At 43.3% G+C, this 13,142-nt stretch overlaps 2 protein-coding genes and 1 pseudogene across 2 annotated transcripts in view; 2 read left to right on the top strand and 1 right to left on the bottom strand.

Moving 5' to 3' along the window:
- LOC136509302 (probable ribosome biogenesis protein RLP24) overlaps window positions 1–7,475 on the top strand; it is a 41,894-nt gene extending 34,419 nt beyond the window's left edge. Inside the window, exons 2-5 of the mRNA XM_066504112.1 lie at window positions 1,909–2,022; window positions 2,129–2,265; window positions 2,351–2,454; window positions 7,408–7,475. Coding sequence (XP_066360209.1) covers window positions 1,909–2,022; window positions 2,129–2,265; window positions 2,351–2,454; window positions 7,408–7,475 — 423 coding nt within the window. The remainder of the gene's footprint in view (window positions 1–1,908; window positions 2,023–2,128; window positions 2,266–2,350; window positions 2,455–7,407) is intronic.
- Window positions 1–13,142, top strand: part of LOC136508195 (putative pentatricopeptide repeat-containing protein At1g10330) — a 218,801-nt gene that overhangs the window by 156,913 nt on the left and 48,746 nt on the right. The gene's annotated exons all lie outside the window — the stretch shown is intronic.
- Window positions 1–13,142, bottom strand: part of LOC136509298 (wall-associated receptor kinase 2-like) — a 115,768-nt pseudogene that overhangs the window by 90,463 nt on the left and 12,163 nt on the right.

Raw genomic sequence — 13,142 nt, 5'->3', positions numbered from 1 at the left:
AAAACTTTCAGGTGTTGAAGTTCCTTAGTTACTAAACATCAATTTGCCTTGTAAGCACCACCTCATAGTGTTATATTGGACGGATGGTCAAACTACAATCTTTAACTATTATTCCAAGTTGGATCTTTTATTTTGTTGCTCTATTTAAATGAAACTTTTTTGCTTAAACTTTATAAATATTCTTCATTAGCTGTGTTTAAATATGAACCATCAGTTTACATTCTTCTCTTGATTGATGATTATCCTTATTAAAATATTCAGAGTTTATATTTTCCTTGTGGATTGAAATCTAACCGTAAAATGCGATGTCATATTTTTCTTGTGGATTGAAATTGAAACGTAAAATGTGATGTTATATTTTTCCTATGGACTGAAATTGAAACGTAAAATGCGATGTTGTAATTTTCTGAATGATATGTTATGTCTGTCCCCATGGATTATGATTTCTTTTTTCTCGAATACGCAAAAGACTTGCGTATCATTGTAATTAAGAAGAAGAGTTTAACCGTACAAACGACACGCTTCTGATGAGTGCCCTAGGTCTTACAACTGTGACTGGACCATCCTAGTATACTACTTCAAACTTCGATATTACATAAATGGTATACAACCGAACTAAGAGCAGCGCAACAACCTACGAAGCCGGGCGTCTCCGCTGTTGGCTATGCAGCCCTACTCTACCGTCCAAGAAGAGCGCTCTTCTACCAGCCCTGTTGTTGGTTGCTGGGAACAACTCGTCCAAAGCTTCCACAGTGGCTCGGCGTCAAGTTCCCTGCGAAATGGACACGGATGAAACTGGAGCTACCGGCGACACGATGCCCATCCTCTGCATGAGGAGTACCTCTCCCCACTTGGCGGTCGGTATGTGCGCCAGCGGCTAAGCGGCAATCTGTCTGCTCCTGAGCGGCAGGGAATGCCTTGATGGTTGCCTCCTTCTGCCTTGGTGGACTGGCGATTAATGGCGACTGCCGCTTAAGCTGCACTTCCTCGGTGAACCGTGCGAGACGTCGAGCAGCCTCCTGCGGTGTGGGCGTCACGTCTCTAGGGGTGGGCTCATCTGCGACGCAGGGTTGTCCCACCCGTGGTGGCGTGAGTTATGGGAGCCCCTGCACTTGCGACAACAGAGGCGAGTCCGTCGTCACCTGAGCAGCCGTCGCCGGAGAACGGGTGTCCACCAACTGGTGCTTCAACCTCCTGAGGGACTGCCTCCTGGGTAGGCAGACACCCACACGCTAGTGATCCCGCTGGCCGGCTCACGACTGAGCTCATCTAGCATCGGGTTGACCGAGACGACCCATGCAGGGAGTTCCCGCGCTTGCGCACATCGCCAACGCTAGCGGATCAGGCTCAGGAGGGCAGAGTGTAGTAGCAGAAGCAGCGACATTGTCGTTGTAGTCGGCAGGCGTGCCCATGGTGATGTCCCTCGCCGGCTTACTCCGGCGCCGCCGGCGGCGTCGTCGTCGTCCGGTCCTGCCGACGCCCCCCACGGCCCCCTGTGCGACCCCGTCCGAGGGTGGACCCTTGCGTGGCGCGTGCTTGGAGGCCGGCGTGACGTCATGAGCAGAGTGGCGTGGCTTGCCACCCTTCATCGACAACGTCACAGAGCTGGACCGCTTGCAGTCCCTAGCGAGGTGACCGAAGCCGTGATAGCGTAGGCAACGCCTTGGCAGCCGACAAGTCGCTACTCGGTGTGAGTAGAAGAGACAGTTAAAGCACCTGTCTCGAAGCTCTGCGGGGATACTCCGAGCCTGCGGGAGTTGGTTTTAATGCTCAAATTTATCTTGTTTCTTATATTTCTTGACTGTTAAACTATAGTGAAACTTGTATTGCATGAATACTTGAGAGCAAAATAAGGCAATGCATATGCTTTTGTTGCTTTAAAATATTGATATTTCTTCTCCTTGCCAGATCTTCCGCTTTTGCCGGTCAAAGTGCCATAAAAATTTTAAGATGAAGAGGAATCCTCGTAAGGTTAAGTGGACAAAAGCATACAGGCAATTGCATGGCAAGGACATGACCCAGGTTAGTAACCACTTTGTTGTTTCTGATATCATGTAATAACCGAAGGTCGGTCATGTTTCTTCCTATTCATTCAAACCATGACTGAATATACTTTGAAATTTACCAGGATGCAACTTTTGAGTTTGAGAGGAAGAGGAACAGGCCTGAGCGCTATGACCGCAATTTGACGGAGCAAACTCTGAAGGCTATCCCACTTATTATAAAGATTAGGCATGACGGTCTGGAAAAGCACATTTCAAACAGGTCCGTTCTTTTACTCCAATTTTGTTGTCTGTTCGATTTTGCAAGGATTTTCCTGTCTTCTAACATGGAATACATGTTTTGACAGACATAAACCTGGTAAACGCAAGGAGATCCAAAAAGATTCTAAGGAGGTGGCACAGGACATCGGTATGCTTCCGAAGAAGCTTATTAGCAACGAGCTCGCTAACCGTCTAATTTATACAAAATCAAGTACGGCTGTTCCCGCTAACACGTTGACACGCGCATACTTTCACTCATATAAACCCGGTAGTCCGCCGAGTGTCCCGAAAGACCTCGGTAAATCAACATCACAACCAAGATCGCGTGATTAAATAAATACACATCACATACACAGGGTTGCAGCGGAAATAATATTACAGATGGGTTCACAATTAAAAGTACAAGTTTGGGTTTCAAAATCGATTAGTGAAAACAACATAGCTTTCAAAAGATTACATTAATATATGTTCCAAATACATTGCTAGCATAAGTGACATCATCCGACAAAAGTATATAGATGAGAAGTAACTATAGAATCACCGAGCCACCGGCGGTTAGCCACCATCTTCACAGGCCGAGAACTTCACCTACAACATGGTGGGATAAACCCTGAGTACGAGAAGGTACTCAGCTAGACTTACCCGTCAAAACCAGAAATAAAGGACACCAAGGATCATGCAAGGCTTATGAGGTGGGCTAGCTTGACACAGTTGCATAAAAAAGCTTATAAATATAGTAACCAATTTAAACTTCGCATCAAGTTTATCATCATTTACCTGTCCACTAGATTTGCACCTGTACTAGAGCACTCACTTATTATGAGCAAACAATATTAACCATAGCAGGTATAATAAGGCTGTCATCATCATATCATCATTTTTAAACCATTATGTTATTTAGTGTATCTACTTTGGAGATAAGCCCGTCAAGTTCTCACTAACCGGGAGAGACGGTGACTCGAATCGAATTACAACTCAGCTGAGGGGGTATTCCTAACTCTCACCCTGGCATACTTTGCAAGGGTAGCCGTGGGTCACCTTTGGAACAACTCAGGAACCAAATTCGCGGGTTTGATCAGCGCCAGCACTCTCAGGGATTACCCTTCTGTCAGGACGATTAGGACTTTTAAATCACCTGCCCTTGGACTCACGCCTACGGCTCCCTTTTGAGGCGCACTTTATACTTATCGACTCCCGGCCTGAGGTGAGCTACTCGGCTTCGTGGTCGGTCTCTAGACCCAGCCAACTAAGAGAGAGGCATAGCGTTCAACATGAACAGGAAAGGCTCCAAGATTCAGTCCTTAAGCGACACAGACGGAGTCACTACAAACCGGCAAGCCTTCGCCCGGTCTTCATTTCAAATTAAGACAGGTTCTTTTCCACGATAGCAAATATAGCCAACCGTGCCATATGTATATCCCTATATCTCGCAGGTGATAGGAAATCACCTGACTTCTACCACGTTTAAGCAGGGCTAAGCACTACACGAGCCTGAGCTACATAGGATTCAGGGTATCAATATCTGGACAAGGATTGGATAACCAATGCAGCAAGTGTTTGCATCCAACACCTAAACTTAATGCAACAATATATATATGTAACAATAATACTTTAACTGCATTTCAGAAATTAGGAGGCTTAATATGCTCCGGGGCTTGCCTGGGATCCGACACAAGTCAGTTCAGTTAGGTTGCACCGTCCTGGTGACATCTCAGGTCCTAGCACTTGCTTAGTCCTTCCATCTTCGGGATAGATCCATCAAACGCTGTCTTCGGGTTTGGCTCCAACATCTCATCCTTCATGTGGTGCATCTAGCGTACCTAGATGAGATGCAATATGCAAGTGCATAAATATGAAGAATAGTACCATGAGACGCATCACAAAATAGCAAGCAAGACAAGCATAGTTTACACTAACACACTTAAGTACTTTGCGATGCTTAACTTAAACATCACACAATCTATCATGCTAAGATGGCAAAGAAGACGACAACACCAAGCATGACACAAGTTTCCCAAGATCTCAGGTGCTCTAACTCAGTCATCATTCAAGGCATAAGTCACACTTAACAATATACAAGCAAACACTATAATTGGAATCTGCTAATTTCTGGACATGCAAACAGCAGCTACAAGATTTAGCTATAACTAGAGTTACACAAATCCAAATGACTTGCAAGAATACATTTTGGAAATCTTATGAAATTATCTACAACTTTGTTATTATCACCAAAAGCTCATTCGAATCCTAACTAGATCAAACACTAGCATCTTTCAGATCTGCTCAGAATACAATCAAAACCTGACCAAAGACTTAAAAGTCATATAGCTCCTACACTATCAGGCCTATGGCCTTACAATTTGAACACAAGCAAGACCATGAAATTTTCTACAACTTTTGTATTCACTACAACAATAGCAAACATCATTTACACCATGAAAATAATTGCACAAGCAAAACTGCAAATGCAACCCAACAGCAGTGGTATAGAAAACTGATAGGAACTTCAGAGAAGCATAACTGGAGTTCTAGACCTCCAAACAAACATTAACCATAACTTTTTGAAAATCCTAGGAAGTTACCTACAACTTTCTTATTCTCATACTAAGATGATTCTACAGTTAGAAGGGTCAATTAATCCAATAATTGCATCTCTGTCCAAAACATAGATAGAAACTGATATGCCACTTTAAACAGCTATAAATGAAGTTATGCATGTCCAATAAATGTGTTTCTAGACTTTTTAGAAAGCTTATCAAATTCTAAACAACTTTGTTGTAAACACCTAAAGCTACTTCTACTATTAAGAAGGCCCCACAGTAAGAACAAGGAAACCCTCTCTGGGTTTGGGCAGAAACAGCCATAGAGATTTAAGCAAGTATAACTCAAGGTCTACTTAACCAAAAATCATGATATTTAGCTTTTTGAAAAGCTTAATAAAAGTACTACAACTCATGTATATCATAAAGTCATGATTCATAACCTAACTAAGCCAATTAATTTAATCTTGCAGACCTATTCAGAATAGGGGTAAGACAACACAGGTAATTTGTTATTTTTATAGATCTTAAAATATCAAGCCGAAAATACTGAAATTTTTACCAGACATGACTAATCACATCAGTAACACTCCATAAAAATTTCACATTTATTTGAGTAAAATAACTGCAGTTATAAAAAAGACAAGACATGACTAGTAGTAAGAACCTAACTGCCTAAATCTATTTTTACAGCTAAACCTTTAAACTAAAACATGTAATATTATAGATCTAGTACATAGAGAATTTCACAAGGATTCCAAAAATTCTTCATTTACTATTTTACGAGTTTTCTACAAATTACTACGAATTTTCAAAGTGTAGCATTCAAATATGTAAAAACCAGAGAATAAAAAAGGAAATTGAAATCTTGCATCGGGGTCCTTGTGAAAACATAAATTAAACGTCAGCGAATCGACCCTTCTCGGCACTATTCACTAGAGTCACTAGTTCTTCACATAACCCCCTGGACAACCTTCTATTTGCTCGCATGGTCCTTCTTCTTTCTTCTTCGTCGCACAGCGCAGAGGACCGACGGATCGGCCAACTCCGGCGCGGTGGTGCTTCGTCGGCGGCTGCATGCGTGATGGCGAAGGCGAGGCGTGGCTGACAATGGCAGTGGACTGACCCATGGGCGGCTAAGGAAGGGCTGGTCTGGCCAGCGACGGCCTACAGCGGCCCGAGCACTGGAACAGCGGCGTGGCGGTGACGGCGCTGCGGGAAAACGAGAGGGCCGGCGTGGCATGGGCTACGGTGGCGCATGCGTGCCATGCCTAGGCACCGCAGTGGAGGAGGAGAGGGAGCCACCCCTAAAGCAGTAGCGGCAGTGTGAGCTTCGCTCGGCGTCAATGGCGGACGCGCTCTGGCGCGCGCGTGCGGCACAGAGGGCGAGGGAGGAGGAGAGCAGGGCGAGTAGAGAGGCGAGTGAGGAGGCGAGGGCCGCTCGGATTTCACTCCAGAAGGGCGTCGGGGATGCGACAGGGCAGCCACGCGGCAAGCGGCACGCTACAATGGCGGGTGTGCTCTGTGCATGGCGGCCACGCCCTAGACACGCGCCGCCCATTGAGGCATTTTACCGAGCACGTGGCGGGCAGCAAAGTGATCAGCGTGGGGCACGATTCTAGGCCATTTGCAGGCCAAATTTGGACATGGGCCCAAAATGAAGTTTGGTCTACACCTAATGCTCTCCAACTTTGCTTAAGGGTTCAGGGTCATTAGGGTTATGGTTTAGCAGATAACGTGCTCCAAACTTTGGTTTGTCATCGTGACGATGGTGATTAGGAAAAACTCAGAATTAACCATCAACACGAAGCCAAACGGGTTCCAACTTTTTGCATGCTCTTCGCCATAATATAACCTTCAACTTTTATTTTTGGACCAACTCAAGTTGCTTAACGAATTTCGGAGAATGCGGAATGTCAACGTCATTGCTTAGCGAAACTAACTTAGAATAATTCTAAGTGTTGAAAACCACAGCAAATTCGATCTTGTGACCTCGATTTGACTTACTTCCAAGCTAATCTAGCTCTTAGTACAAAAACCAAGTTTGTTCTACATGATATGGACTACAACTTTCATTTAAGGTCCAACCTCAAAACTAGTATAGAACCTACTGTTCTACTTTGACCAAAATAGGATCACGATGAAGCTTAAATTATCCTTTTTGACCTATTGGAGCATTTTCTGGCCACCTGCTCAACATGAACCCTTCATAACTTTTGTTCATGAGTGCAAGTAGAGTTGTTTGAGCAAGGTACCAAGGTTTGGTTGACTTCATAGGTTTCCATCCACTTGATAAAGCAATTAATGCAAATATATGACTTATCATTTCATGTGACTTTTTGATTCCAAACTTCATGAAACTTTTCCATGGGTCTAGATGGATGCATGTGGATGTAATGTACATGGAATAAGCATGTTTAGCATTACTCTTGCATAATCTTAACAAGGGTCCATATGTAAGCAATTGTGCGTGGCCCAAGTTTAAGTTGGAGCTCCATCATGTAGATTTGATCTTGACACCTTGATTACCACTTGACATGTCATGTTTGAGCTCAAACCCATTGTTTAACTAGTGATAAACACCTGGGGTGTTACACTCGCAGCTGAGAAAACAAAGATCAAGGTCAAAGTTGTTCAGCAGCAGACAGAAGATTACGCTATGGAAGAGTAGTGCGTGGCATTGTGTCGTTTGTTTTCATTTCTGACTGATGCAGATCTTTTGTATTTACCTATTATATATGTAGTTGATGAAAGATGTTTATATATATAGTGGATTCATGGACTGATTATCAGCAAGTTTTCCGTGCGGTTGCTGGTACTTGCACTGGAGTTGGTATGTGACATAATTCTGATAGTACGTGCTAAAGGTGTTGTTCCTGGAATGTAAGTCCACTACTAGAGAACAGACTTTAGAACGATGTCCCAATTTGACATTAGCCTCGGCATTTTTTGCCCCCGGGACTAAAGGACCCTTCAGTCCCGGTTGGTAATACCAACCGGGACTAAAGGTCCCTGTCCAACGGTCGTCCGCGGGGCAGGGGCCTTTAGTCCCGGCTGGTACCACCGGGACTAAAGGTAAACCTTTAGTCCTGGCTGGTAATACCAGCCGGGACTAAAGCTTTTAGTCCCGGTTTGGGTGATGCCCCGGGAATAAAGATTAATCTTTAGTCCCGGTTTGGACCCCTAACCGGGACTAATAATCCCGGCCTATAATTCAGCTCATTTCTTCCTCCCCGAGCCTGAGCCATTCCATTCAAACTCACTGCCTCTGTTTTTCAGCTTGCTGTTGTTCTTGCTCTCTCCCCCTCCATTGGTGTTGCTCTTCGATTTTGGAGGTAACAAACTTAATCCTCTTATGTTTTATCAGTAGCTTATCTCATTTTGCGATGTAGATGCATGTGTAACTTTATATGTTGGACTTTATTATGATTTTATATGTAAACTTAGAAAATTGTAGAAAATCCGTACTCGTTGAACTTGCGGACCGTGTTCAAGTCAGCGAGCATGTTCTCTGCCGAGCGGTAATGGACATCAAGGAGGAGCTTTGATTCTACGAGGGAGAGCGGCAACGGTCGTGGAAGACCGTGTTCCCTTTCTCGTAGAATCGGAGCTCTTCCTTGGCCTAGTACGGTGCCGTCCGGTGGAGAAATGCTCGCCGAGTTGATCACGTAAGCAAGGTCAACTAGTACGGATGGTTATTTATTGAAACATGTTTTTGAGCTATAATTTGATGTATATTTGATAACTTCAGACCTACAAATGTCATCTACAAATGTTACTATCCTCGGCAACCTAAACGTCCGCGAGCTCGCCGATATCGAGCAGGTCACTTAGAATTATTTTTTCCTATGAAATGAACTACTTAGAAATCATGCCTTTTTTAGAATTAAATTTTCCATGAAATGAAAAACTTAGTAAATAGTTAGAAAATTATAGAAAATCCGTACTAGTTGAACTTGCGGACCGTGTTCAGCTCGGCCAACATGTTCTCTGCCGAGCGGTAACGGACGTTCAAGGAGGAACTTTGATGCTACGAGGGAGAGCGGCAACAGGTCGTGGAAGACCGTGTTCCCTTTCTCGTAGAATCGGAGCTCTTCCTTGGCCAAGTACGGTGCCGTCCGGTGGAGAAATGCTAGGCCGAGATGATCACGTAAGCAAGGTCAACTAGTACGGATGGTTATTTATTGAAACATGTGAAATCCGTACTAGTTTTGTTTAAATATATCATTTTAGAAAATATGAAATTTACACTAGTTTGCAAAAATAAGTATAGAAAGTAGATGACAACTGGTACCGGATCATCGGCCTCTCGTTCGGTTGCGAAACGACTGAGGCCAGAACTCCCTCTCATTATCTGCGGCAAGTGTAAGCAGAAGATTGTGATGGAGTACCGAGTCAAGAGACAGGGACCCAACAAGGGTCGTGTTTTCTACAAGTGCCTGGATCGATGATGTGAGTTTCTTACGCATTTTATCTTTATGGCTAATTGACCTGCTTTTCTTGAATATTTTTAACTAAATATTTTTTGGCTTTAATTATAGTGGGAGGGCAATGGATGCGATGGTTGGTACTAGGAGGAAGATTATGCTACATACTGTGCAGAATTTGGGTGCGCTTGAGGTAGCGGCTGCTGCTGATGAGGCAGTGAGCCAGCAGGAGAAGCTTATTGATATTCAACAGAAGAATGATTTGTCTGTTTTAGTTGCTGTACGATCACGAAATAATTATGTTACTGAAGTGTATTGTAGTTTTAGTTTGTTTAGTGATAGTTGGGATTGCTTACATTGTAGCCAGACTTAGTTAATTAATCAACCGTGTGTGTGTCATTTATGTTGTGTAATAAAATACTAAATTATATTCAAGGTTTTCATAATTTGTCGTGTAATACAGATTATGTCACGCCATTGGATGTACAATGTCCGATCGCCGCTCCCTAAGACTTTATTGAGGGCTTGCACTATTTCTTAGGTGTGGCCGAGGCAAATAAGCGGGATGGTTTCATGTGCTGTCCATGTACCCTATGTAAGAATTTAAAGGAATATTCAAGCTCAATGAGTCTTCATTCACATTTGCTTAAGTCAGGTTTCATGTCAAACTATATATGTTGGACTAAGCATGGAGAAAGCGGGGTCATGATGGAAGAAGGTGAAGAAGAAGATTTAGACATTGATGACATTATTGCTCAGTATGGTGCCTTTGATGATACTACAATGGGGGGAGATGAAGAAGAGGTAGCGGTAGAAGATGATCTCGGTGATGCTCTTGGCGATGCCATTCGTGATGCACAACAAGAATGGGAAAGCTGAAAAAGAGAAAGTTAAGTTCGAGCGCATGCTTGAGGATCATAGGAAGTTGCTATATCCGACGGCTGAAGAGGGGCAAAAAAAGCTGGGTACAACACTGGAATTGCTATAGTGGAAGGCAAAGAATGGTATATTCCGACAAGGACATTTGGGAATTTATTGAACCTCATAAAGAAGATGCTTCCGAAGCCAAATGAATTGCCCACCACTACGTACGAAGCAAAAAAGGTTGTCTGCCCATTAGGATTAAAAATCCAGAAGATACATGCATGTCCTAATGACTGCATCCTCTACCATGGCAATGAATACGAGAATTTGGATGAATGCCCTGGTATGTAAAGCATCGCGGTATAAGATCAGGCGCGATGATCCTGGTGACGTCGAGGGTGAACAACGTCCTAGAAAGAAAATCCCTGCCAAGGTTATAGTGGTATGCTCCTATAATACCACGCTTAAAACGTTTGTTCAGAAATAAAGACCATGCAAAGTTGTTGCGGTGGTATAAAGAAGACCAGTAAGGTAGACAATATGCTGAGACACCCAGCTGATGGGTCCCTAGTGGAGAGCGATAGACAGGGAATTTCCAGAGTTTGCAAATGAGGCTAGAAACTTAAGATTCGCCTTAAGTACAGATGGTATGAATCCTTTTAGAGAGCAGAGCACTAGTCATAGCACTTGGCCAGTTACTCTATGTATCTACAACCTTCCTCCATGGTTATGCATGAAGCGGAAGTTCATTATGATGCCGATCCTCATCCAAGGTCCGAGGCAACCTGGCAACTGATATTGATGTCTATCTGAAGCCATTAGTTGAAGAACTTCTAGTTTTATGGAACAAACCAGGTGTACGTGTCTGAGATGAGTACAAACAAGAACACTTTGACCTACGAGCAATGTTGTTCGTAACAATCAATGATTGGCCTGCTTTAAGTAATCTTTTCAGGTCAGACAAACAAAGGATATAATGCATGCACACATTGTTTTGATGACCTTGACAGTATATATTTGAAAAGATGTCGAAAGGTCGTGTACCTTGGCCATCGTCGATTCCTTCCAGTTGAATCACCAAGTAAGAAAGAAAGGGAAGCATTTTAAAGGTAAGCCAGACCATCGGAAGAAGCCTCATAACCGAACCGGGGAAGATGTACTCGCAATGGTCAAGGATGTGAAAGTAGTATTTGGAAAGGGACAAGGCAGTGAATCTGTTCCCAAAGATGCTAAGGGACACGCACCCATGTGGAAGAAGAAGTCCATCTTTTGGGAGCTACCCTATTGGTAAGTCCTAGAGGTCCGCAACGCAATCGACGTGATGCACCTAACAAAGAATCTTTGTGTGAACCTGTTAGGATTCATGGGTGTGTACGGGAAGCCAAAGGATTCACTTGAAGCACGCCAGGACTTGCAGGGCATGAAAGAACGAGACAACCTTCATCCAGAGAAGACAGATGATGGACTGTCATTACTTAAGTCCTGCTAGCTACACGCTTAGCAAAGAAGAGAGGGACAGCATGTTCGAATGTCTAAGCAGCATCAAGGTCTCATCGGGATTCTCCTCCAATATAAAGGGTATAATAAATGTGCCAGATAAGAAATTCCTTAAACTTAAAGTCCCATGACTGCCACGTTCTTATGACGCAATTGCTTCCAGTTGCTTTAAGAGGAATTCTACCTCCACATGTATGTCTAGCCACCGTGAAGCTATGTGCATTCCTCAATGCAATTTCTCAGAAGGCAATCAATCCAGTGGAACTAGCTACTCTATAGAATGATGTGGTTCAATGTCTTGTCAGCTTTGAGTTGGTGTTCCCTCCATCCTTCTTTAATATCATGACACACATCCTAGTTCATTTGGTGAAGGAGATTAGTATTCTTGGACCTGTGTTCTTACATAACATGTTCCCCTTCGAGAGGTTTATGGGAGTCTTGAAGAAATATGTGAAAGTCCATTCTAAGCCTGAAGGAAGCATCGCCCAGGGCTATGGAACAGAGGAGGTCATTGAGTTCTGTGTTGACTTTATTCCTGACCTTGCCCTGATTGGCATTCCTGAATCACGACACGAGGGGCGACTCAGTGGTAAAGAAACTTTAGGGAAGAAAACATATATTGGCATGGAAGACGATTATTTCAATAAAGCACACTACACAGTTCTTCAGAACTCATCATTGGTGCATCCGTACATCGAGATACATAAGGAGTTCTTACGATCCAAATTTCCAGGGAAGACTGAAGCTTGGATTAGGCGTCAGCACATGGAAAGTTTCAGTGGTTGGTTGCGAAAAGAATGTCAAGGCTGATGACAATATTGATGAGCAACTGTATTTATTGGCTAGGCAGCCATCGTGGCATATCCTCACGTACCAAGGGTACGAGATAAATGGGAATACATTTTACACAGTTGCCCAAGATAAAAGGAGCACCAATCAAAATAGTGGTGTTCGCATAGATGGAACAGATCCAAATGGGAATATACAAACATATTATGGCCTGCATAGAAGAGATATGAGAACTAGACTACGCACCTAATTTTAAAGTCCCTTTGTTCTAGTGCCAATGGGTGAAGCTGACCGGAGGAGGGGTAACAGTCGACAAAGAGTATGGAATGACAATAGTGGACCTCAACAATATTGGGTACAAAGAGGAACCATTCGTCCTTGCTGTCGATGTGAGTCAGGTGTTCTATGTGAAAGACATGTCTACAAAATCAAAGAGAGGAAAAAACGAAGACATCAACTCAATGATCAATGAGCCAAAGCGCCACATAATTCTTTCTGGGAAAATAAATATAGTGGGAATTGAAGACTAAGTCAGACATGTCAGAAGATTACGAAAGAAATATCCGAATTCCACCCTTCATAGTGAAGAAAGATCCAAGCATCATGTTAAATGATGAAGACACTCCTATGGTTACGACAAGATCATAACCAAGGGTCATACATCAAGAAGAAATTCACTGTTGTGCCCGACATGATACAACGATGCATGTTTAATATATTATATTTTAGAGACGGATATTATGTAATATGTTATGACTTCA

Source organism: Miscanthus floridulus, chromosome 15, assembly GCF_019320115.1.
Source record: "Miscanthus floridulus cultivar M001 chromosome 15, ASM1932011v1, whole genome shotgun sequence".
Taxonomy (NCBI): Eukaryota; Viridiplantae; Streptophyta; class Magnoliopsida; order Poales; family Poaceae; genus Miscanthus; species Miscanthus floridulus.
The sequence above is the reverse complement of the archived record's forward strand: the minus strand, read 5'-3'. Positions and strand labels throughout refer to the sequence as shown.